The sequence below is a fragment of the Ranitomeya imitator genome, chromosome 1 (assembly GCF_032444005.1).
Source record: "Ranitomeya imitator isolate aRanImi1 chromosome 1, aRanImi1.pri, whole genome shotgun sequence".
In the NCBI taxonomy this organism is placed as follows: Eukaryota; Metazoa; Chordata; class Amphibia; order Anura; family Dendrobatidae; genus Ranitomeya; species Ranitomeya imitator.
In genome coordinates this window covers 483,178,596-483,206,516 of record NC_091282.1, presented here as the reverse complement: position 1 = coordinate 483,206,516, position 27,921 = coordinate 483,178,596, and the positions used below count along the sequence as shown (strand labels likewise).

At 43.5% G+C, this 27,921-nt stretch overlaps 1 protein-coding gene across 5 annotated transcripts in view; it reads left to right on the top strand.

Moving 5' to 3' along the window:
• The window catches only part of MTAP (methylthioadenosine phosphorylase), a 79,565-nt gene extending 74,312 nt beyond the window's left edge, over positions 1-5,253 (top strand). For all 5 annotated transcript variants that reach the window (XM_069765552.1, XM_069765544.1, XM_069765528.1 and 2 more), the window contains one exon: positions 4,972-5,253. In XM_069765552.1, the coding sequence (XP_069621653.1) occupies positions 4,972-5,010 (39 nt within the window). In that variant the 3' untranslated portion in view covers positions 5,011-5,253. The remainder of the gene's footprint in view (positions 1-4,971) is intronic.
• The last annotated feature ends 22,668 nt before the right edge of the window (positions 5,254-27,921 follow it).

The following is a 27,921-nucleotide window of genomic DNA, read 5'->3' as shown; positions in this document are numbered from 1 at the left end:
GCCTGGCCACGCTCCAGCCCAGCATGGACCTTATCTACACTCAGTCCTTGTAAAGCTTTGACTGCTGGTGTTAGTACACAGGCACTTTCTGTATTTTTCTGTATCTATTCCTCCACTCTGTAGTAACTGATGTAACTCCTCCATTCCACTCCAGGCCCTAATTTATGCATACTGCTGCCAGTACAGACTTGAAAACTGCAGGAGCATCCTATAAATCCTTGGAGGGAGTGCACAGCTTGTAGAGTCTTTGATCATACCTAGTGTAGACAAGCAATGTAAAATATTTACCATATTTCCCGGCATATAAGATGACTTTTTGACCCCTAAAAATTGTCCCAAAAGTCGGGGGTCGTCTTATACGCCGGGTACAGCGTGTGCAGGGAGCGATCCTGCATTTCGGCGTGTGGTTCCCAGGGTCTGGAGGAGAGGAGACTCTCCTTCAGGCCCTGGGATCCATATTCATGTAAAAAATAAAGAATAAAAATAAAAAACATGGATATACTCGCTCTCGGACGGGCCCTGGCTCACAGCGCTGGTCACCTGACCGCTCATGTGACCGCGACGTCACTGAAGGTCCTTCACTCACCGCATTCTAAGGAACAGAGGGAGACGCTAGCAGCGCTGTGATCCAGGGCCCGTCCGAGGGTGAGTATATCCATGTTTTTTATTTTTATTCTTTATTTTTAACATGAATATGGATCCCAAGGCCTGAAGGAGAGTCTCCTCTCCTCCAGACCCCGGGAACCACACGCCGTATAAGATGACTGGGTGTATAAGATGATCCCCGTCTTATACGGCGGGCATATCCCAAATTCCATATTTTATATGGAAAAGTTGGGGGTCGTCTTATACGTCCAGTCGTCTTATATGCCAGAAAATACGGTAGTTTCTTTTTTTTTTTACTTTCAAACACAAAAAATTAAGGGAAGTACAGTTTAATACTCGGAAAACTGCACGCATAAACCTCTACACCCCGCAGTCCACCAGCACAGAGTAATGGCAGCGGTGGTTCCACAGAAGTAGGGGAGGTAAAGTGGTTTCTTGGGAAAGCTGAGCACAACTGCAGCCATGAAACTAACATGTCCTGTAGTGAAGCCTAGGACATTACATGCTGGGAGATGATGATCTGCAGCAGTAGAGGTGCAGACACCCGGTATACATGTATATAGCTCGGTACTGTCCATCCATATACTTGCACGGTATAATTCAATCCACATTAATCTGCGCTTTATGTGTATGTATATATGTGTGTGTGTGTATATACAGTCATGGCCAAAAGTATTGACACCCCTGCAATTCTGTCTGATAATACTCATTTTCTTCCTGAAAATGATTGCAAACACAAATTCTTTGTTGTTATTATCTTCATTTATTTTGTCTTAAATGAAAAAACACAAAAGAGAATGAAGCAAAAAGCAAAACATTGATCATTTCACCCAAAACTCCAAAAATCGGCCAGACAAAAGTATTGGCACCCTCAGCCTAATACTTGGTTGCACAACCTTTAGCCAAAATAACTGCGACCAACCGCTTCCGGTAACCATCAATGAGTTTCTTACAATACTCTGCTGGAATTTTAGACCATTCTTCTTTGGCAAACTGCTCCAGGTCCCTGATATTTGAAGGGTGCCTTCTCCAAACTGCCATTTTTAGATCTCTCCACAGGTGTTCTATGGGATTCAGGTCTGGACTCATTGCTGGCCACCTTAGAAGTCTCCAGTGCTTTCTCTCAAACCATTTTCTTTTTCCTGTGCTTTTTGAAGTGTGTTTTGGGTCGTTGTCCTGCTGGAAGACCCATGACCTCTGAGGGAGACCCAGCTTTCTCACACTGGGCCCTACATTATGCTGCAAAATTTGTTAGTAGTCTTCAGACTTCATAATGCCATGCACACGGTCAAGCAGTCCAGTGCCAGAGGCAGCAAAGCAACCCCAAAACATCAGGGAACCTCCGCCATGTTTGACTGTAGGGACCGTGTTCTTTTCTTTGAATGCCTCTTTTTTTTCTCCTGTAAACTCTGTTGATGGCTTTGCCCAAAAAGCTCTACTTTTCTCATCTGACCAGAGAACATTCTTCCAAAATGTTTTAGGCTTTTTCAGGTAAGTTTTAGCAAACTCCAGCCTGGCTTTTTTATGTCTCGGGGTAAGAAGTGGGGTCTTCCTGGGTCTCCTACCATACAGTCCCTTTTCCTTCAGATGCCGACGGATAGTACGGGTTGACACTGTTGTACCCTCGGACTGCAGGGCAGCTTGAACTTTTTTGGATGTTAGTCGAGGTTCTTTATCCAACAACCGCACAATCTTGCGTTGAAATCTCTTGTCAATTTTTCTTTTCCGTCCACATCTAGGGAGGTTAGCCGCAGTGCCATGGGCTTTAAACTTCTTGATGACACTGCGCACGGTAGACACAGGAACATTCAGGTCTTTGGGGATGGACTTGTAGCCTTGCGATTGCTCATGCTTCCTCACAATTTGGTTTCTCAAGTCCTCAGACAGTTCTTTGGTCTTCTTTCTTTTCTCCATACTCAATGTGGTACATACAAGAACACAGGACAGAAGTTGAGTCAACTTTAATCCATGTCAACTGGCTGTAAGTGTGATTTAGTTATTGCCAACACCTGTTAGGTACCACAGGTAAGTTACAAGTGCTGTTAATTACACAAATTAGGGAAGCATCACATGATTTTTCGAACAGTGCCAATACTTTTGTCCACCCCCTTTTTTATGTTTGGTGTGGAATTAAATCCAATTTGGCTTTAGGACAATTCTTTTTGTGTTTTTTTTAATTTAAGATAAATTAAATGAAGATAATAATACCAAATAATTTGTGTTTGCATTCATTTTCAGGAAGAAAATGAGTATTATCTGACAGAATTGCAGGGGTGTCACTACTTTTGGCCATGAAAATATATATATATATATATATATATATATATATATATATATATATATATATATATATATATATATATATATATATATATGTATGTATGTCAGCTGATCAATGTAAATCAAAATTAACCCCTTTCTGACGTTGGACGAGAGTACGTCGAAGGTCAAAACCCCCACTTTGATGCAGGCTCCGGCGGTGAGCCCGAATCAAAGCCGGGACATGTCAGCTGTTTTGAACAGTGGGGGTTAAATTACGCGCCAATATCACTGATTGGTCGCGCCCGGCTGGCCGATCAGTGAAGCGTGGTTCAAATCTGGCGCAGTTCGCGGCCGGACTGCGCCTGTCGCCGGCCGCGACCAATCAGCGAACCGTGGTTTAAATTTCGTGTCAATTCAAGGCTGGACTGCGTCTATCGCTGATTGGCCGCAGGATGTCGGGGGTTTGGGGCGCTGGATGTCGGGGGTTCGGGGTGCAGGAAATAGTACAGCCACGTAGTATATAGCACAGCCACGTAGTATATAGCACAGCCACGTAGTATATAGCAGCCACATAGTATATAGCACAGCCTCGTGGTCTATAGCAGCCACGTAGTATATAGCAGCCACGCAGTAAATAAAACAGCCCACGCAGTAAATAACACAGCCCACGCAGTAAATAACACTGCCCACGTAGTATACAGCAGTGTGGGCACCATATCTTTGTTACAAAAAAATTAAAATAAAAAATAGTTATATACTCACCCTCCGGCGTCCACTAAAGTTGTCCCGATGTGTGCGAGGCTGCCGCCAGCTTCCGTTCCCAGTGATGCATTGCGAAATTACCCAGATGACTTAGCGGTCTCGCGAGACTGCCAACTCATCTGGTTAATTTTGCAATGCATCTCTGGGAACGGAAGCTGGCGACAGCCTCGCGGCTCGCACGCATCGATGGACGGCTGAAGGTGAGAATAGCACCATTTTTTTTTAAATTATTTTTAACATATCTTTTTACTATTGATGCTGTATAGGCAGCATCAATAGTAAAAAGTTCGTCACACAGTGTTAATAGCAGCGCTAACAGACTACGTTACACCACGTTATGCCGCGGTGTAACGCAGTCGGTTTAACGGACTACTAAAACGCTATGTGGACGGCGGACGCTGACTGGGGGGGGGGGGGGGAGTAGGGAGGGGGCACTGACTGCAGGGGAGTAGGGAGCGGCCATTTTGCGGCCGGACTGTGCCCGTTGCTGATTGGTCGCAGCCGGCTGGCCACGAGTGTGAAAGCACAACCAACATTCAAGTGACCAAAACATCAGCCAGAAAGCATTGGTACTGAGATGTGGTCTATGGTCCCCCCCCCCCCCCCCCTACAGAACCACTCCTTTATTGAGTGTCTTGATAATGGCCAGTAATTTCCATCTGTTATCTATTCCATTTGCACAACAGCATGTGAAATTGATTGTCACACAGTGTTGCTTCCTAAGTGGACAGTATGATTTTACAGAAGTTTGATTTACTTGGAGTTATATTCTGTTTTTTTAAGTGTTCCCTTTATTTTTTTGAGCAGTATGTATGTATGTATGTATGTATATGTGTGTGTGTATATATAATATATATATATTTTGCAAGCAGCTAGATAACGGACATGTGTATATACAATTCGGGTGGGTAGTGGTTCTGTTGCCAAATAAAAACAAAAAGGGCATGTCCACCTAAAATTGATATGTGAATGAGCCCTAAGGGAGGAAGAAGCTGCTACTTGTGTGGTCATACCATCTCGTGTACAGCCTGCCAGTGGCCACGCTGGGCAGAATGGAACTGTTCTTCATTATTCTATTACCAGGCAGAGGGAATATGTGCGCTATGATTGGTGCATTATGAAATGTTTACAACTGAAATCAATTTTTAATGAGGTGTAATATGTTTTCAGGCGCTGCTTGGGTCAGACACATACATACATTTATATGTTGTCTAAAAAATAAAATGCACCAAATTACATGCAGGCTCCATGAGTGTGAAGTGTTTAATTTATGATTCATTTCTCATCGCTGTGCCACGTGTGGGCAATTTTGTTAACTGTGTTTTTGTTTGTTTTTTTTAGTGTACAGTTGAACTTTCTGTCATGTTGCCAAGGCATTGATCAATAACTGAAGCAGGGAATTAAGGATAATGGTGTCATTCCAGTGAACAACAGGGAACAAAGCTACTACATAATGAAGGCTGTCTTCTTACTTTGTATGTTCTAGTAAATACAGTGACCTAGCTTGTATATATACTACACTTACGTATCAATAGTTATTTGCAAACTGTCCTTACTAGCATGTCTGTTACTTTTGAGAACCTGAATTGTAAAACTGAAATAAATTCATCTCTGAGACTGAAATTCAATCATTTTTATGAAATGTGTGAACTTCTAGGTCCTGGTAATTTTTTGGAGCAGGATTACCTTTATTGTAATACTAATAACCATACTTAAAACAGATCAATCAAACAGCTGACTGGTGAGGGTTGGTCTGGTGGTACCTTTGCCAATCTACTACCCAAGCGATAGGCCATTACTTTTAGTGACGTAAATAACCTCCGTTATTGCTAGCTCTAATGCCTTTGTTAGGTTAGGAGTCGGACTATTGCGTACAAGACCCCAATAAAAATCCCGAAAAGGCAAGTGTTCAGTGCACAGTAATGAGGAAATCTTGTCTAGTCACTTCAGTTATGTGCTGTGGTCATCTACCTACTACACAGAATCTAGTGTTGGGTTCCCATTTCTTCTATGTTGCCCTCCACTCTACTGGAAAAGATGACTTGCAATTAACCTAATTTATTTCAAAGAAGTTTGACATATTAATCACCTATCCAGGCTCCTTCACTGTTCTCCTCATGTACCTTACTATGATAACCTGGTGTGCACCTATAATGTCACTCACACAGAAGCACATCACCAAAGTATTCAGGTAAAACCCACACTACTACCTCATGCTACCATCTCTGCTGCGCCACATAACATACCCAGTTTTTCTTTTGATGAGCTCTGCTACAGTTTCCACAAAGTGTGCCTCCAGATAAACTCTTCTCTGCCAGTTCATACACTCGGCTCTGTTGTACAAGGGTGCCTGCATATTTGGTTCTGCATACTGGGCTCTGCTGTTCCAAGGTGTGGTCCACACACCCAGCTGTATCAGGGTTCCTGTTTGCATATTTTGCTCTGCTGCATCAATATTCCTCTTTGCTTCCTCGGATTTGCTGTTCCAGGGTGCCTGTCCACACACTTGGCTCAGCATTACCAAGGTACCTCACACTGTACCTTTATGTATCTCTATGCATTTGGGTAAAGTCTTGCTATGTAGAAGAGAAAAGAGCCCTCCCCAAACTAGTGCCATAAAGTTGGAGACAGGGTTGTGAGACATGTCCTGATATCTTGCAGCATAATTATTACTTACAGGTGTGGAGAAGATGGAGAATTTCTCTATCCTCGGATGTTTCATATGCACCCATAGGCATGTATGAGTGCTCGTGATCCGATCGGATGCACTCACAACATGCTGCGATTGTTTTCTCATACCAAATCAGCATGAGAAAAAAAAATCACAGATCTCACTATCCCATAGTATAACAGTGTGCTGAGTGCTGTCCGATAAAGCATTGCATAGCCCTCGGCCCTGTTATACGCTCATGTGAGCGAGCCCTTAGGGAAGCGCACATTATGGATGTTTGCACCGCTCTGGTGACTGCGTGTGGCAAGCTTCACAGCACTCCTCCCAACACTTAGCTTTGCACATTGCAACTTGTGTTGCTAACCGACCTGGATCCGTTCGATAAGGGGATACACTAGTGTTCAAAATAATAGCGGGCCAGTATGACTAACTAGATTAATCACTGTTTTTGGTATAAATTATATAACCACATGTCAAACAATTAGTTGGTGCAGTAGATTCTAAGAACCAACAGACTCAGCATTCATGATCTGCAGGTTTTTGAGTCTGTGCATTAGAATAATTACCGTAATTGAGAGGGGGAGTGTTCAAAATAATAGCAGTGTGGAGTTCAACTAGTGATGTCAATCATATTGAGAGGAAACAGGAGTGACTCAGGTGGCCCTTATTTAAGGGTGAAGCCAGGACATGTTGTATGTGCATTGCTCCTTGAAAGCCTGAGAAATGTGGATCTTTGGAGACATTTTTCAGAAGAACAGCGTACTTTGATTAAAAAGTTGATTGGAGAGGGTAAAACGTATAAAGAAGTGCTGATAATGATCGGCTGTTCTGCTAAAATGATCTCCAGTGCTTCAAAATGGAAAGCCAAACCAGAGACGTGGAAGAAAGCGAAAAGACCACCATTCAAATGGATGGAAGAATAGCCAGAATGGCAAAGGCTCAGCCACTGATCAGCTCCAGGATGATCACAGACAGTCCCAAGTTACCTGTGAGTACAGTGACACGCCTGTGTGAAGCTAATCTCTCAGCAATAATTCCCAGCAAAGTCCCACTGTTAAAAAAAAAAAAAAAAAAAAACCTCAGTAGGTTTTCACCTTCCTGATCAGGACAAATTTTAAAATTCTGACCAGTGTCACTTAGAGTAGAAAAATCATAAATGGCACTCCAGAGGGGATAGATGAGGTGCCTGAGCAGGGTTCTAATCTGTACCACTAGTAGTAATGAAACTTTGCACTCAAAAGGAAATGTTGCAAAACAAGGTGAATTTATTTACAGTCCGTGGATCAACAGCTAGTGGAGAACGATTGACACCTCAGGGAACTTATCTAGATGTGTGGTAAGCACCTTGAACTCCCAGGTACTTTAAAGAATTTTATTAACCCCTATCTGACCTCGGACGGGATAGTACGTCCGAGGTCAGATCCCCTGCTTTGATGCAGGGCTCCGCGGTGAGCCCGCATCAAAGCCGGGACATGTCAGCTGTTTTGAACAGCTGACATGTCCCCGAAATAGGCGCGGGCAGAATCGCGATCTGCCCGCACCTATTAACTAGTTAAATGCCGCTGTCAAACGCAGACAGCGGCATTTAACTACCGCTTCCGGCCGGGCGGCCGGAAATGACGTCATCGCCGACCCCCGTCACATGATCGGGGGTCGGCGATGCGTCTCCATTGTAACCATAGAGGTCCTTGAGACCTCTATGGTTACTGATCGCCGGTGGCTGTGAGCGCCACCCTGTGGTCGGCGCTCACAGCACACCTCCATTTCTGCTACATAGCAGCGATCAGCAGATCGCTGCTATGTAGCAGAGCCGATCGTGCTGTGCCTGCTTCTAGCCTCCCATGGAGGCTATTGAAGCATGGCAAAAGTAAAAAAAAAAAAGTTGAAAAAAATGTTAAAAAAATAAAAAAAATATAAAAGTTTAAATCACCCCCCTTTCGCCCCAATCAAAATAAATCAATAAAAAATATATAAAATCTACGCATATTTGGTATCGCTGCGCTCAGAATCGCCCGATCTATCAACTAAAAAAAGCATTAACCTGATCGCTAAACAGCGTAGCGGGAAAAAAATTCAAAATGCCAGAATTACGTTTTTTTGGTCGCCGCGACATTGCATTAAAATGCAATAACGGGCGATCAAAAGAATGTATCTGCACCGAAATGCTATCATTAAAAACGTCATCTCGGCACGCAAAAAATAAGCCCTCAACCGACCCCAGATCATGAAAAATGGAGACGCTACGGGTATCGGAATATGGCGCAATTTTTTTTTTTTTTTTTTTTTTTTTTTAGCAAAGTTTGGAATTTTTTTTCACCACTTAGATAAAAAATAACCTAGTCATGTTAGGTGTCTATGAACTCGTACTGACCTGGAGAATCATAATGGCAGGTCAGTTTTAGCATTTAGTGAACCTAGCAAAAAAGCCAAACAAAAAACAAGTGTGGGATTGCACTTTTTTTGCAATTTCACCGCACTTGGAATTTTTTTCCCGTTTTCTAGTAGACGACATGCTAAAACCAATGATGTCGTTCAAAAGTACAACTCGTCCCGCAAAAAATAAGCCCTCACATGGCCAAATTGACGGAAAAATAAAAAAGTTATGGCTCTGGGAAGGAGGGGAGTGAAAAACGAACATGGAAAAACGAAAAATCCCAAGGTCATGAAGGGGTTAAGTTGAGTCATGAAAAAAAAAAACCTCACATTTCTCCACAAAAATGTTGCTTTAGCCCCAAAGTGTTCATTTTCAAATTGTAACTGTAGAAAATGAATCATATAATTTGTTGTGCAATTTCTCATCAGTATGCCCCATAATGTGTGGGGGTGGGGGGGAACTACTGTTTTGGCACATGGCAGGGCTCTGAAGGAAAGGAGCGCTATTTGACTTATCGATCGCAGATTTGGCAGGAATAGACTGCAGCTGCAATGTCTCGTTTGAAGAGCCGCTATGGCTCCAAACCAGCAGAAACCACCCACATGTGACCCCCTTTTTGGAAACTACAACTCTTGAGGAATGCGTCTAGTAAGCATTTTAATCCCACAGATGATTCACAGAATTGTGTAATATTGTGCTGAGGAAATGAAAAATTATTTTTTTCCACTAAGATATGGCCCCAAGATTTTGATTTTCAAAAGAGCTATTCGGAGTAAAGGGATCACATAATTTCTTACACGTTTGTAATACCACACACAACCTATGGTCAGGGGTGGCACTGTTTCTGAAGGAAAGTAACTGTTTATACATGGCACAATGAGATGACCTAAAGTCCTGTCTACCACATAACAAAACCCAAGATAGCTGGTGCCTTGTTACAGACTTTGCCCAGGATCTTAGATAATCCTTGGACCGCTTTCTCCATCCACTACAGCCTTTTGTGATCTCTACCGTATGCTGAAGTAGGCATGATTGCTTTACTGTGGGGGCTCTGCATACCTAATCGGCTGTATCGTAGTAGATGATTTTGCAGTGTATAGAGCCTGGTGTCGTGTAGTATGTTTTGCCCCGACTGTATGCCCCTTAAATATGTTCGGGATAGATAAGATTGAACTTAAGGAAAGAGGAGGAAAGATTAGTATACCCTTGGCAAAATTAGAGACCAAATGGATGTGGACATTGGATACAGTTTCCCCTATTGGCCTTAATGAAAATTTGAGCTTTGCTCCGTTTTTGTGACTTCTCCATGCCAACAGCTGAACTCTATCTTTGTATATCACTTTTTATATATGTTTTTATACAATTTCTATTTTAAAATGTTTTATTTTATTTTTTTATATGTAATAAATATGTATGTCTGCAACTTTGTTTTTTGTTTTTTATCTTTTATTGATCGTAAGGTTTCTATTAAATTGATATGCAATTAATCTTTATTAATAATTTTTATTCTCTATACTATCATAGGTGATTTTATCATAACTTACCTTTGTGAGTGTTTCTTTGGTGCTGGTCCGTCTATTCCAGGTGATACCTACTTGGGGATTTTCGATTCCTTGCCCCTACTTCGGGCCGGACTGCAGGGATTTTGGCTGAGACATTTGATCCGGCTTGGACACCTTGGACTTATGAAATAGTATTGATGAGTTGTTATACTTTGTTTATATTTTGTTTACTATGTAGTATTTTCTGTCTTACATCATGCTCATATGTTTCGCTGCCATTACTAATCATTACTGTACTTTTTATAAATATCATCTAATATTTATATAGTAATTTTGAATGTGGACAGCTATATATGGATATATTATTCTTTATTATTCTTTGTCTTTCACCGAAATATATTCCTTGATTTAGAATTATAGCACCCATCTATTTTATATACATTCACTGAACACTACATTAGATACAATATACCGTTATATCTTCAGCAGTGCGCATGCGCAGCCAGCTGAACACTTCACAACACCAGACACATTATACTGCTCATGTCATACCCTCAGTAGTGCGCGTGCGCGGCCGGCACCTTGCGGTCTGGGCTGTGGCGTCTCCTTGACCTTGGCAACGCCAGGAACACATCCTGTGCGTCCGGTCACTTGATGCGGCGTCTTGGATTTCCTGGTTGGCTAGGCGGCGGCATGCGCCGTACACACTGAGGTTACAGACATCGGCGCCAACACACATTTGAGCTCACATATAAACCCATCGGTCACATACTATACACACCCCCTGACGAAGGAACTGGAGTTCCGAAATATCAAGTACTTGGCGGTCCTAAGGTTTACTCCCTCATTTTTATAAGTAATTGACTTTTGAAAGTATCTGCATATAGCACCCTATTATAGCACTTTATTTTATGCACCTATGCACTTTTTTTTTAAAGCCATCTGATTTTTCCTGCACCTGGCCTACCAGTATAAGGCTATATGCACATTATATGCACTTCATACACTTTGTACCATATAGATTTCTTAATATAATCACTTTACTGAGTGGCATGTGCAATATATGGTTCCCTCTGATACTAATTTAGTCCTTTGGGGTATAATATACAAAATAACTTGACCTACAGCACGTAAAGATTCAAATGTTTCTATATACCGTATGTAATTGAATTGTTAATATATCCTTGATATGTGCACATATCTATTATATACTACATATTTATAATAATTTTAATATTGTATATTTTAATTGTTCCTCTATTGCTTCAAATAAAAGATATACGGTATATTTTAAAATATTCCCTGTCTAGGTGGTTCTGGTTCTGTTTATGGCTGGAGCACGGTCCATATACACGGTGTGAAGAATTATTAGGCAAGTTTTATTTTAGAGGATTATTTTTATTATTGATCAACAAATATGTTTTCAATCAACCCAAAAGACTCATAAATTTCAAAGCTTAATATTTTTGAAAGTTGGAGTGTTTTTTTTTTTTTTTAGATTTGGCTATCTTAGGAGGATATCTGTTTGTGCAGGTAACTATTACTGTGCAGAATTATTAGGCAACTTAATAAAAACCAAATATATTCCCATCTCACTTATTTTTACCAGGTAAACCAATATAACTGCACGGAATAAACATTTCTGGCATGCAAAAACAAAGCCCAAAAAATTAGTGACCAATAAAGCCACCTTTCTTTATGATGACACTCAACAGCCTTCCACCCATAGATTGTCAGCTGCTTGATCTGTTTACGACCAACATTGCGTACAGCAGCCACCACAGCCTCCCAGACACTGTTCCGAGAGGTGTACTGTATTTCCTCCCTGTAGATATCACATTTTGAGAGTTTATGGGGTTCAGATCAGTTCAACAAGGGGGACATGTCATTATTTTTTCTTCTTTGAGACCTTTACTGGCCAGCCACGCTGTGGAGTAGTTGGAGGCATGTGATGGAGCATTGTCTTGCTTGAAAATCATGTTTTTCTTGAATGATACCGACTTCTTCCTGTACAACTGCTTGAAGAAGTTGTCTTCCAGAAACTGGCAGTAGGTCTGGGAGTTGACCTTCACTCCATCCTCAACGCGAAAAGGTCCCACAAGTTCATCTTTGATGATACCAGCCCATACCAGTACCCCACCTCCACCTTGCTGGCGTCTGAGTCGGAGAGGAGCTCTCTGCTCTTTACTCATCCAGCCTCTGGCCCATCCGTCTGGCCTATCAAGAGTCACTCTCATGTCATCAGTCCATAAAACCTTTGAAAAGTCAGTCTTAAGATATTTCTTGGCCCAGTCTTGACATGTTATCTCATGTTTCTTGTTCAAAGGTGGTTGTTTTTCAGCCTTCCTTACCTTGGCCATGTCCCTGAGTATCGCACACCTTGTGCTTTTTGTTACTCCAGTAATGTTGCAGCTCTGAAATATGGCAAAACTGGTGGCAAATGGCATCTTGGCAGCTTCGTGCTTTATTTTCCTCAATTCATGGGCAGTTATTTTGCGCCTTTTTTCCCCAACACGCTTCTTGCGACCCTGTTTGTTATTTGCCATGAAACGCTTGATTGTTCGGTGACCACGCTTCAAAAGTTTGGCAATTTCAAGACTGCTGCATCTCTCTGCAAGACATCTCACAATTTTGGACTTTTCAGAGCCCGTCAAATCTCTCTTCTGACCCATTTTGCCAAAGGAAAGGAAGTTGCCTAATAATTAAGCACACCTTATATAGGGTTTTGATGTCATTAGACAACACCCCTCCTCATTACAGAGATGCACATCACCTGATTTACTTAATTGGTAGTTGACTCTCAAGCCTGAACAGCTTGGAGTAGGACAACATGTATAAAAAGTATCATGTGATCAAAATACAACTTGCCTAATAATTCTGCACACAGTGTAATGGATGTGCATGTGCATGAGTCGCCCGCCAGGGATTGAGGTACTCTGTACCGGGTCCGGTCGCAATTAAAGGGGTGGTCACGGTGGCAGCGACCCGGTTTGTGACCCTGGGCACTCAAGTAAAAGGGGAAAGTCTTAAAAAGAATTATGGTAATAAAGTTTGTGTTCGTGACGCCACCTGTAGTTCTCGGTCAGAGGGGAGCGACGCTGCTTAAAAGGGTCCTCTGGAGTGATGTTACTGCAGCAAGATGATAACACTTCCCACAGGTGAAGCAGGATCCCCAGGGGTCCCAGTGTGGTGGGCAAGGATGGTGGGTTGCCGGTAAAATAAACGGAGGACACAGGGTTGCATTCTTTACCTGGTTTACTGTTGTTGTAGTCAGCCTCTGTCCAGTGTACTGGCAACAGGCGTAGATGGAGTCCAGGCAGCCTGAAGACAGGTGGAAATCCCCTTGACAGGTCAGTTTGGGAGCCTTCCACTTTGCACTGCCTATTAGTCCCTTGCCGCCTGTAGTGTCCTGACGTCCTCATTCTCTCCAGACCTGGGACAGTACCTGCACGGTAGGCAACTTGAGGCGTCTCTTTGGGGTCTCGGTACACGGTGACTCAAGGCTCTGGGATGTTGCTTTACCTCAGGTGTAAGGTGATCAGGTCACATTAAGCTCTCTGCCCTCCGACTCTGCTGTGGGACTTGCAGTTCCACACAGCCTCGGGCTCCCGGTGCCTGGTTTCTGCGCTCTAGCTAGAGGGGCCCAGTCGCAGCCCTCCTCTTGCTCTTAGGTTCCTCTGTACTCACTCACTCTCTGCTTGTCTGCACCAGACTATCTCACTTGGTCTCCTTGGACCAGCTGTCTAACTCCTCCTCCAGACCAGGATGTATATTGAGGGAAGCTCCCCTTAACCCCTTTCTGACATATGACGTACTATACCGTCAAAGTGGTATGGGCCCGTATGACCACCAACGGGATAGTACGTCATCACTGATCAGCTGCGCTCACGAGGGGAGCGCGGCCGATCGGGGCTGGGTGTCAGCTGACTATCGCAGCTGACATCCGGCACTATGTGCCAGGAGTGGTCACATTAACCCCCAGAACACTGCGATCAAACATGATCGCAGCGTTCCGGCGGCATAGGGAAGCATTGCGCAGGGAGGGGGTTCCCTACATACTTCCCTGAGACCCTCGGAGCAACGCGGTCTCCTACCTCCTCCCTGCAGGCCCAGATCCAAAATGGCCACAGGGGGCCTTCCGGGTCCTGCAGAGAGGTGGCTTGCAAGCGCCTGCTCAGAGCAGGCGCCGGCAAGCCCCCCTGCAGTGCCTGTCAGATCCGCTGATCTGACACAGTGCACTGCAAAGTGTCAGATCAGCGGTCTGACACTACTGTGATGTGTCCCCCCCCCCCCCCCCCCGTACAAAGTAAAAAAGTAAAAAAAATATATCTACAGGTGTAAAAAAAAAAAATCCTAGATAAAGAAAAACAATATATAGTTCCAATAAATAACATTTCTTTATCTAAATAAAAAAAAAACAATAAAAGTGTACATTTACTATCGCCGCGTCCATAACGACCCGACCTATAAAACTGTCCCACTATTTAACCCCTTCAGTGAACACCGTAAAAAAAGAGGCAAAAAACAACGCTTTATTATCATACCGCCGAACAAAATGTGGCATATCACGCGATCAAAAAGAGGGATATTAAAAAAATGGTACCGCTGAAAACGTCATCTTGTCCCACAAAAAAACGAGCCGCCATACAGCATCATCAGCAAAAAAATTAAAAAGTTGTAGTCCTCAGAATAAAGCGATGCAAAAATAATTTATTTTTTATATAAAATAATTTTTATCGTATAAAAGCGCCAAAACATAAAAAAGATATAAATGAGGTATTGCTGTAATTGTACTGACTCGAAAAATAAAACTGCTTTATCAATTTTACCAAACGTGGAACGGTATAAATGCCTTCGCTCCCAAAAAAAACGAAATTCATGAATTGCTGGTTTTTGGTCATTTTGCCTCACAAAAATCGGAATAAAAAGCGATCAAAAAAATGTCACGTGCCCGAAAATGGTACCAATAAAAACGCTTACTCGTTCCGCAAAAAACAAGACCTCACATGAATCTGTGGACCAAAATATGGAAAAATTATAGCTCTCAAAATGTGGAGACGCAAAAACAAGTTTTTTGCAATAAAAAGCGTCTTTTAGTGTGTGACAGCTGCCAAACATAAAAATCCGCTAATAAACCCGCTAATACTATATCAATCCCCCCTTCATTACATCACCCATCCCCTTAGTTACGGAAAAACAATAAAATAAAAATAATGTATTTATTTCCATTTTCCCATTAGGGTTAGGGTTGGGGCTAAAGTTAGGGATAGGGCTAAAGTTAGGTATAGGGTTTGGATTACATTTACAGTTGAGATTAGGGTTAGGGGTGTGTCAGGGTTAGGGGTGTGGTTAGGGTTATGGTTGGGATTAGGGTTAGGGGTGTGTTGGGGTTAGGGGTATAGTTGGGATTAGGGTTAGGGGCATTTTCAGATTAGGGGTGTGGTTAGGGTTATGGTTAGGGTTGGAATTACGGTTAGGGGTGTGTTAGGGTTTCAGTTAGAATTGGAGGGTTTCCACTGTTTAGGCACATCAGGGGCTCTCTAAGTGCGACATGACGTCCGATCTCAATTCCAGCCAATTTTGCATTGAAAAGTCAAATGGCGCTCCTTCCTTTCCGAGCTCTGTCCTGCGCCCAAACAGTGGTTTACCCCCACATATGTTGTATCGGCGTACTCAGGATAAATTGCATAACAACTTTTGGGGTCCAATTTCTTCTGCTACCCTTGGGGAAAAAAATTGGGGGCAAAAAGTTCATTTTTGTGAAAAAATATGATTTTTTTATTTTTACGGCTCTGCATTATATACTTCTGTGAAGCACTTGGAGGGTCAAAGTGCACATCACACATCTAGATAAGTTCCTTAGGGGGTCTACTTTCCAAAATGGTGTCACTTGTGGGGGGTTTCAATTGGGGTCCAATTTCTCCTGTTACCCTGGGTAAAATAAAACAAATTGGAGCTGAAGTAAATTTTTTGTGAAGAAAAGTTAAATGTTCATATTTTGTTAAACATTCCAAAAATTCCTGTAAAACACCTGAAGGGTTAAAAAACTTCTTGAATGTGGTTTTGAGCTCCTTGAGAGGTGCAGTTTTTAGAATGGTGTCACACTTGGATATTTTCTATCATATAGACCCCTCAAAGTGACTTCAAATGTGATGTGGTCTCTAAGAAAAAACCGTGTTGTAAAAATGAGAAATTGCTGGTCAACTTTTATCCATTATAACGCCCTAACAAAAAATAATTTTGGTTCCAAAATTTTGCTGATGTAGACATTTGGGAAATGTTACTTATTAAGTATTTTGTGTGACATTTCTCTGTGATTTAATTGCATAAAAATTCAAATTTGGAAAATTGCGAAATTTTCACAATTTTTGCCAAATTTCCTTTTTTCACAAATAAACGCAGGTAATATCAAAGAAATTTTACCACTATCATGAAGTACAATATGTCACTAGAAAACAGTGTCAGAATCATCAGGATCCGTTGAAGCGTTCCAGAGTTATAACCTCATAAAGGGACAGTGGTCAGAATTGTAAAAATTGGCTCGGTCATTAACGTGTAAACCACCCTTGGGGGTAAAGGGGTTAAACTGGGTTTAGAGCTCCCCCTTCAGGCCTGGATTCAGAAAGTGTTGCATGTACAGCTTACCTGCCAAAGGGATCCCTCCTGTCTCCAGGCGTGGCATTACCCTCCCCGAGAGGAAGGCAGCACCACTGTGGTACTCTTAACTCCTGGGTTGCCACATGTACGTGTCTCTGGTACGTGTGGCTTCATTTTTCACTCGTACCGGAGACAAATACTCATGCACGGACATGTGAAGGGGCATTGTACAGTTTGTTCTGCTGTGTACAACCTACTCCCTTCCAGAGAAAAAAGCCGTGTGTGATCCCGGCGTGGTAATATGTCTCTGACGGTGAAGCGACGCTGTGTACCCTAGGAATACCCTTAGTGCCTGTCCTGAATACATCCTACTGTCATTGACATAATTTCTATAGAACCATGGGTCTCATAGCAACATTGCTTAGTTTTTGGTCATGTTTTATGTGGTCTTTAAGTTGCTTGATACGAGAATGTGATAATTAATTTTGTGAATAATGGATCCTTCACCTGAGTGTTAAATGGTCAGGAGAGACCGCTGCACCCAACAGTTTGGGTGTATCTGCTTGGGACACAGAAAATAAACACTGTCCACAGTCTGCACGGCTTTATGACGGTCTCATCGTTGTCAGCGTTCACAGTCAGACTGTACTGGGATGTATGAGAGTTACTTTTTTTTTTTTAGAACTGATGCAAAATATTACGATAATGTGCCAATTGCAAATACTCCAATGTCTCTGAAAAGATGTAACACGCCTTGGTCTCCTCAGAATGTATCCAATTAATTTTAAGCTTTAATTAGTAATGTTAACGTGATCTCGCCACACTCCTCAACAAAGAAATTACTACACAAGAAGAAAAAGCTGTGGATTCGTGAAAATCATAGGATAGACAAGTTAATGATGTGCAAATTATGAAAAAATGGAAACATTTTCAAAAGATCTTTTTATTCAATTTAAGTATGAGCACCACACACAAATACGCACATGGGCATGTTATTAATGGTTATCTGAGGAATGTTTTGTCATGCTGGGTGCACTTGGGCACACAAATCTGATGTAAAATACTGACCAAATATTGAACATGTGAATGTGACCTTAAAGGGGTATTCCCATTTTCAAGATCCTATCTCAATATGTAGTAGGCTGTTATGACCTGGTGGTCAGGACAATAATGGACCTGGTGGTTAAGAGCACACGGAATGACCTGATAGTTACTGATAATAAAGGACGAGCTCTGGGACGTGGGAACTCTGCTGACCGCAATCCCTAAACCTATCAACCACACTAGAAATAGCCGTGGATTGCGCCTAACGGTCCCTATGCAACTCGGCACAGCCTAAGAAACTAGCTAGCCCTGAAGATAGAAAAATAAAGCCTACCTTGCCTCAGAGAAATTCCCCAAAGGAAAAGGCAGCCCCCCACATATAATGACTGTGAGTAAAGAAGAAAATACAAACACAGAGATGAAATAGATTAAGCAAAGTGAGGCCCGACTTACTGAACAGACCGAGGATAGGAAAGGTTACTTTGCGGTCAGCACAAAAACCTACAAAAAGACCACGCAGAGGGCGCAAAAAGACCCTCCGCACCGACTCACGGTGCGGAGGCGCTCCCTCTGCGTCCCAGAGCTTCCAGCAAGCAAGACAACAAATAAATAGCAAGCTGGACAGAAAAATAGCAAACCAAAGAAATACAAGCTGGAACTTAGCTTCTGATGGGAAGACAGGTCACAAGAACGATCCAGGAGTGAACCAGACCAACACTGGAACATTGACAGGTGGCCTGGAGCAAAGATCTAAGTGGAGTTAAATAGAGCAGCAGCTAACGAATTAACCTCGTCACCTGTGAAAGGAAAATCAGAAACACCCACCAGAGGAAGTCCATGGACAGAACCAGCCGAAGTACCATTCATTACCACAGGAGGGAGCCCGACAACAGAATTCACAACAGTACCCCCCCCCCCCCCTTGAGGAGGGGTCACCGAACCCTCACCAGAGCCCCCAGGCCGACCAGGATGAGCCAAATGAAAGGCACGAACCAGATCGGCAGCATGAAGATCAGAGGCAAAAACCCAGGAATTATCTTCCTGACCATAACCCTTCCACTTGACCAGGTACTGGAGTTTCCGTCTCGAAACACGAGAATCCAAAATCTTCTCCACCACATACTCTAACTCCCCCTCAACTAACACCGGGGCAGGAGGATCGACGGATGGAACCACAGGCGCCACGTATCTCCGCAATAACGACCTATGGAACACATTATGGATGGCAAAAGAAGCAGGAATGGCCAAACGAAATGACACAGGATTGATAACCTCAGAAATCTTATACGGACCAATGAAACAAGGCTTAAACTTAGGAGAGGAAACCTTCATAGGAACATAACGAGACGACAACCAAACCAAATCCCCAACACGAAGTCGGGGACCCACACAGCGCCGGCGGTTAGCCTGGAGCAAAGATCTAAGTGGAGTTAAATAGAGCAGCAGCTAACGAATTAACCTCGTCACCTGTGAAAGGAAACTCAGAAACACCCACCAGAGGAAGTCCATGGACAGAACCAGCCGAAGTACCATTCATTACCACAGGAGGAAGCCCGACAACAGAATTCACAACAGTACCCCCCCCCCTTGAGGAGGGGTCACCGAACCCTCACCAGAGCGCCCAGGCCGACCAGGATGAGCCAAATGAAAGGCACGAACCAGATCGGCAGCATGAACATCAGAGGCAAAAACCCAGGAATTATCTTCCTGACCATAACCCTTCCACTTGACCAGGTACTGGAGTTTCCGTCTCGAATCACGAGAATCCAAAATCTTCTCCACCACATACTCTAACTCCCCCTCAACTAACACCGGGGCAGGAGGATCGACGGATGGAACCACAGGCGCCACGTATCTCCGCAATAACGACCTATGGAACACATTATGGATGGCAAAAGAAGCAGGAATGGCCAAACGAAATGACACAGGATTGATAACCTCAGAAATCTTATACGGACCAATGAAACAAGGCTTAAACTTAGGAGAGGAAACCTTCATAGGAACATAACGAGACGACAACCAAACCAAATCCCCAACACGAAGTCGGGGACCCACACAGCGCTGGCGGTTAGCGAAATGTTGAGCCTTCTCCTGAGACAATGTCAAATTGTCCACTACATGAGTCCAAATCTGCTGCAACCTGTCCACCACAGCATCTACACCAGGACAGTCTGAAGACTCAACATGCCCTGAAGAGAAACGAGGATGGAAACCAGAATTGCAGAAAAACGGCGAAACCAAAGTAGCCGAGCTGGCCCGATTATTAAGGGCGAACTCAGCCAACGGCAAAAAGGACACCCAATCATCCTGATCAGCAGAAACAAAGCATCTCAGATATGTTTTCAAAGTTTGATTAGTTCGTTCGGTTTGGCCATTTGTCTGAGGATGGAAAGCCGAGGAAAAAGACAAATCAATGCCCATCCTAGCACAAAAGGATCGCCAAAACCTTGAAACAAACTGGGAACCTCTGTCAGAAACGATGTTCTCCGGGATACCATGTAAACGAACCACATGCTGGAAAAATAATGGCACCAAATCAGAGGAGGAAGGCAATTTAAACAAAGGTACCAAATGGACCATCTTAGAAAAGCGATCACAAACCACCCAAATGACTGACATCTTCTGAGAGACGGGGAGATCCGAAATAAAATCCATAGAAATATGCGTCCAGGGCCTCTTCGGGACCGGCAAGGGCAAAAGCAACCCACTGGCACGAGAACAGCAGGGCTTAGCCCGAGCACAAGTCCCACAGGACTGCACAAAAGAACGCACATCCCTCGACAAAGATGGCCACCAGAAGGATCTAGCCACCAAATCTCTGGTACCAAAGATTCCAGGATGCCCAGCCAACACTGATCAATGAATCTCAGAGATAACTCTACTAGTCCATCTATCAGGGACAAACAGTTTCTCCGCTGGGCAACGGTCAGGTCTATTAGCCTGAAATTTTTGCAGCACCCACCGCAAATCAGGGGAGATGGCAGACAAAATTACCCCCTCTTTGAGAATACCCGCCGGCTCAGGAACACCCGGAGAGTCAGGCACAAAACTCCTTGACAGGGCATCAGCCTTCACATTCTTAGAGCCCGGAAGGTACGAAACCACAAAATCAAAACGGGAGAAAAATAACGACCATCGAGCCTGTCTCGGATTCAACCGTTTGGCAGACTCAAGATAAGTCAAATTCTTGTGATCTGTCAAGACCACCATGCGATGCTTGGCTCCTTCCAGCCAATGACACCACTCCTCGAATGCCCACTTCATGGCCAACAATTCACGATTACCAACATCATAGTTACGCTCAGCAGGTGAAAACTTTTTAGAAAAGAAAGCACATGGCTTCATCACCGAGCCATCAGAACTTCTTTGCGACAAAACAGCCCCTGCTCCAATCTCAGAAGCATCAACCTCAACCTGAAACGGAAGCGAAACATCTGGCTGGCACAACACAGGGGCAGAAGAAAAACGACGCTTCAACTCCTGAAAAGCCTCTACAGCCGCAGAAGACCAATTGACCACATCAGCACCCTTCTTGGTCAAATCAGTCAACAGTTTAGCAACAGTAGAAAAATTAGCGATGAAGCGCCGATAAAATTTAGCAAAGCCCAGGAACTTTTGCAGGCTCTTCACAGATGTCGGCTGAGTCCAATCGTAAATGGCCTGGACTTTAACAGGGTCCATCTCGATAGTAGAAGGGGAAAAAATGAACCCCAAAAATGAAACCTTCTGAACTCCAAAGAGACACTTTGACCCCTTCACAAACAAGGAATTCGCACAAAGGACCTGGAACACCATTCTGACCTGCTTCACATGAGACTCCCAATCATCCGAAAAGACCAAAATATCATCCAAATACACAATCAGGAATTTATCCAGGTACTCTCGGAAGATGTCATGCATAAAGGACTGAAATACTGATGGAGCATTGGAAAGCCCGAATGGCATAACCAGGTACTCAAAATGGCCCTCGGGCGTATTAAATGCTGTTTTCCATTCATCGCCTTGTTTAATACGCACAAGATTATAAGCCCCTCGAAGATCTATCTTGGTGAACCAACTAGCCCCTTTAATACGAGCAAACAAATCAGACAGCAACGGCAAAGGATACTGAAATTTGACTGTAATTTTATTAAGAAGGTGGTAATCAATACAAGGTCTCAAAGAACCATCCTTCTTGGCCACAAAAAAGAACCCTGCTCCTAACGGTGATGACGACGGGCGAATATGGCCTTTCTCCAAGGATTCCTTTATATAACTCCGCATAGCGGCGTGTTCTGGCACAGATAAATTGAACAATCGGCCCTTAGGAAACTTACTACCAGGAATCAAATTAATTGCACAATCGCAATCCCTATGAGGAGGTAGGGCACTGGCTTTGGGCTCATCAAATACATCCCGATAATCCGACAAAAACTCTGGAACTTCAGAAGGAGTGGAAGACGAAATAGACAAAAATGGAACATCACCATGTACCCCCTGGCAACCCCAGCTGGACACAGGCATAGATTTCCAGTCCAATACTGGATTATGAACCTGTAGCCATGGCAACCCCAAAACGACCACATCATGCAGATTATGCAACACCAGAAAGCGGATATCCTCCTGATGTGCAGGAGCCATGCACATGGTCAATTTGGTCCAATACTGAGGCTTATTCTTGGCCAAAGGCGTAACATCAATTCCTCTCAATGGAATAGGATACTGCAAGGGCTCCAAGAAAAAACCACAGCGCCTAGCATACTCCAAGTCCATCAAATTCAGGGCAGCGCCTGAATCCACAAATACCATAACAGAATAGGATGACAAAGAGCAAATCAGAGTAACAGACAATAGAAATTTAGACGGTACCGTACCAATGGTGGCAGACCTAGCGAACCGCTTAGTGCGCTTATGACAATCGGAGATAGCATGAGTGGAATCACCACAGTAAAAACATAGCCCATTCCGACGTCTGTGTTCTTGCCGTTCAGCTCTGGTCAAAGTCCTATCACATTGCATAGGCTCAGGCCCATGCTCAGATAGTACCGCCAAATGGTGCACAGCTTTACGCTCACGCAAGCGTCGATCGATCTGAATGGCCAAGGACATAGACTCATTCAGACCAGCAGGCATGGGAAACCCCACCATGACATCCTTAAGGGCTTCAGAGAGACCCTTTCTGAAGATTGCTGCCAGGGCACATTCATTCCACTGAGTGAGCACAGACCACTTTCTAAACTTCTGACAATATATCTCCGCTTCATCCTGACCCTGACACAGAGCCAGCAAGATTTTCTCTGCCTGATCCACTGAATTAGGTTTGTCACAAAGCAATCCAAGCACCAGGAAAAACGCATCAACATCACGCAATGCCGGATCTCCTGGCGCAAGGGAAAATGCCCAGTCTTGAGGGTCACCACGTAACAAAGAAATAATGATCTTTACTTGTTGAACAGGGTCACCTGAGGAGTGAGGTTTCAAGGCAAGAAACAATTTACAATTATTTTTGAAATTCAAGAACTTAGATCTATCACCAAAAAACAAATCAGGAATAGGAATCCTAGGCTCTGACATCGGATTCTGAACCACAAAATCTTGAATGTTTTGTATCCTTGTAGTGAGATTATCCATCCAAGAGGACAGACCTTGAATGTCCATGTTTACACTAGTGTCTTCAACCACCCAGAGGTAAAGGGGAAAATTGAGACAAAACACACTGCAAAGAAAAAAAATGGTCTCAGAACTTCTCTTATCCCTCTATTGAGATGCATTAGTACTTTGGGCCACCTGTACTGTTATGACCTGGTGGTCAGGACAATAATGGACCTGGTGGTTAAGAGCACACGGAATGACCTGATAGTTACTGATAATAAAGGACGAGCTCTGGGACGTGGGAACTCTGCTGACCGCAATCCCTAAACCTATCAACCACACTAGAAATAGCCGTGGATTGCGCCTAACGGTCCCTATGCAACTCGGCACAGCCTAAGAAACTAGCTAGCCCTGAAGATAGAAAAATAAAGCCTACCTTGCCTCAGAGAAATTCCCCAAAGGAAAAGGCAGCCCCCCACATATAATGACTGTGAGTAAAGAAGAAAATACAAACACAGAGATGAAATAGATTAAGCAAAGTGAGGCCCGACTTACTGAACAGACCGAGGATAGGAAAGGTTACTTTGCGGTCAGCACAAAAACCTACAAAAAGACCACGCAGAGGGCGCAAAAAGACCCTCCGCACCGACTCACGGTGCGGAGGCGCTCCCTCTGCGTCCCAGAGCTTCCAGCAAGCAAGACAACAAATAAATAGCAAGCTGGACTGAAAAATAGCAAACCAAAGAAATACAAGCTGGAACTTAGCTTCTGATGGGAAGACAGGTCACAAGAACGATCCAGGAGTGAACCAGACCAACACTGGAACATTGACAGGTGGCCTGGAGCAAAGATCTAAGTGGAGTTAAATAGAGCAGCAGCTAACGAATTAACCTCGTCACTTGTGAAAGGAAACTCAGAAACACCCACCAGAGGAAGTCCATGGACAGAACCAGCCGAAGTACCATTCATGACCACAGGAGGGAGCCCGACAACAGAATTCACAACAGTAGGCATAATAAGAACATTATAGAACCAGAAACACATGGGCTACTTGCACACTGAACAAGTCTGTAGGAACCTGTTCACACACCACCAAGAAACTCGAAGACACAAAAGAGCACAGTGAGGTAAAAAATACTCTGTTGTAAAAAAGTCACAGTAACAAGCAAGTTCTAGTCAAAAGATGAAAAAAACAGGGTATTTAGTTGATACTTTTTTTTGCAAAAAAATGTATACTAAGCTGCTCGACCTTGTTTTCCTCACCTCAGCTGAATGATTTACATTTGTTAGCCAGCTTGATTACATGTGGGGATTCCCTAGCAACCAGGCAACCCCCACGTGTACTTATGCTGGCTAACAGAGGTAAATCATTCTGCTGCAGCAAGAAAAACTAAATCTCCGAGTACTAAAAAATACTCGGAGGACCCCTGAGCATGCTCGAGAAATCTCGAGTAACGAGTATATTCGCTCATCACTAGTGTTGAGCGATACCGTCCGATACTTGAAAGTATCGGTATCGGATAGTATCGGCCGATACCCGAAAAATATCGGATATCGCCGATACCGATATCCGATACCAATACAAGTCAATGGGACATCAAGTATCGGAATGTATCCTCATGGATCCCAGGGTCTGAAGGAGAGGAAACTCTCCTTCAGGCCCTGGGATCCATATTAAAGTGTAAAATAAAGAATTAAAATAAAAAATATTGTTATATTCACCTCTCCGGCGGCCCCTGGACATCAGCGGGAGGATCCGGCGTCCGGCACGGCTTCTTTCTTCAAAATGCGCGCCTTCAGGACCTGTGGAATGACGTCCCGGCTTCTGATTGGTCGCGTGCCGCCCATGTGACCGCCACGCGACCAATCAGAAGCCGCGACGTCATTCCTCAGGTCCTAGAAGGCGCTCATTCTAGGACTTTAGCTGAGGAATGACGTCGCGGCTTCTGATTGGTCGCGTGGCGGTCACATGGGCGGCACGCGACCAATCAGAAGCCGGGACGTCATTCCACAGGTCCTGAAGACGCCGGATCCTCCCGCTGATGTCCAGGGGCCGCCGGAGAGGTGAATATAACAATATTTTTTATTTTAATTCTTTATTTTACACTTCCGATACCGATACCCGATATCACAAAAATATCGGATCTCGGTATCGGAATTCCGATACCGCAAGTATCGGCCGATACCCGATACTTGCGGTATCGGAATGCTCAACACTACTCATCACTAGTTATGACCACTAGCAACTAGCTGTCACTATATCAGTGGTTGGAACCATGGATACCTAAGGACCTGCAATGCCTGCATATGAGGAAAGACACATAGTAAATCAGAAGAACTATACTACATTTCTAATTGGAGATATTTGCTAATATTATTATTACACCTACTACATATTGGCATATGACCTTGGAGATGGGAATACCACTTTAACCACTTCACGACATGAGCCATACATGTACTGCGCATGTCATGTCTCTTCCTTTGATGTGAGCTCCAGCGCTGTGCCCATATCTTTCCAGGCACATGTCAGCTGTTTTGAACAGCTGACATGTGCCCCTAACAGCCGTGGGTGGAATCGTGATCCACCCACGGCTGTAAACCGATTAAATGTGATTGCACCTATCGGCGCCTGTGTCACATGACCATGGTTCGCCGATGGATTGGCATGACAACCCTGGGTCTGCAGGAGACCCCTGTGGTTGTCAATGCTGGATTGCTATGAGCGCCGCCCAGCGGTCGGCTATCATACCACGTGAGCATTTCTGCTGCATAAAGGCGATCTGATCGCCAGTGTGTAGCAGAGGCATTCAGACAACTGAAGCTTCTAGTCTCCCATGGAGACTATTGAAGTGTGCAAAAGGTTTGAAAGAAAAAAAGTTTCTAAAAATATTTAAAAAATATAAAAGTTCAAATCACCACCCATTCGCCCCATTCAAAATAAAACAATTTAAAAAAAATACACATATTTGGTATCACCGCGTTCAGTATGGCTATGTGCACACGTTGCGGAAAGTCTTGCAGATTGTTCCGGACTGATTTTGGTAAATCTGCAGGAAATCTGCACTGCGGATTTGCTGCGGAATTACCGCGTTTTTTTGAGGTTTTTGTGCAGATTTCACCTGCAGTTTTACACCTGCGGATTCCTATTGAGGAGCAGGTGTAAACCGCTGTGGAATCTGCACAAAGAATTGACATGCTGCGGAATAAACAACGCAGCGTTTCCGCGCGTTTTTTTCCGCAGCATGTGCACTGCGGATTTTGGTTTACATAGGTTTACATGGTACTGTAAACGCATGGAAAACTGCTATCAATCTGCAGCAGCAAATCCGCTGCGGATCTGCAGCAAAATCTGCAGAGTGTGCACATACCCTATCACCCAATCTATCAAGCTATAAAAAGAATTAATCCGATCGGTAAACAGCGTTTTTTTGTTGCCTCAACATTGCACTAAAATGTAATAAAAGGCAATCAAAAGATTGTATCCACACCAAAATGGGATAATTAAAAACATCAACTCGGCATGCAAAAAACAAGCTCTCACCCAGCCCTAGATCACGAAAAATGGAGACGCAGCGGGTCTCGGAATATGATGCAATTTTATTTATTTATTTTTTTACAAACTTTGGACTTTTTTTCACCACCATTTAAATAAAAAAACAACCTAGACATGTTTGGTGTCTATGAACTCATAATGATCTGGAGAATAATAATGGCAGGTCAATTTTAGCATTTGGTGAACATGGTGAGAAAAAAATCCAAAGAAACAGTTGTGGAATTGCACTTTTTTTGCAATTTCACCTCACTTGGAATATTTTTCCCTTTTTGGAGAACATAATATGGTAAAACCAATTATGTCATTCAAAAGTACAACTTATCCTGCAAAAATCAAGCCCTCACATGGCCATATTGACGAAAAAATAACAAAGTTATGGCTCTGGGAATTAGGGGAGCAAAAAACAAAAACGCAAAAATGAAAAAGGGCTGCATCGTGAAGCGGTTAAAGGGACTCATCAGAATTTAACACCACAAACTATTTTTAAAAGCAAGTCCAACAATATCTGCAGCCTATCACTGAGCGCAGCTAAAGTATAGACAGTACGAGCTGCGCAATTCAATGATTTGGCTGCAGCTTTGTTGACATGATGTCACAGGGCTGCAATCAATCAGTGAGCTTAACTGAGGTATAATATAGCACAAGCCACGGAGTGCAGTGATTGGCTGCAGCACTGTGATATCACCCAGCTGATCAACAATAACCAGAGAGGCAGCACTGGACCCGGGTAGGTTAAGTAAGCATATCACTAAGTCTGTGGGCAAAAAATGGGAGAAACAGAACTATCCATTTATTGAAGGTTGCACATGTAGACATAAGGCAATGAAATCAGGACACATTAGATTTTTGTTTTCTTAGAAGCCTCATTGTCTTCCACTTGAATGACACCAGCAATCGACTGTGAGGTTTTATTACTTTTATAGTCCCCATTTCCATTAATCCCATCATTTGTAATGTGTTTTCAAGAGAACGGTAT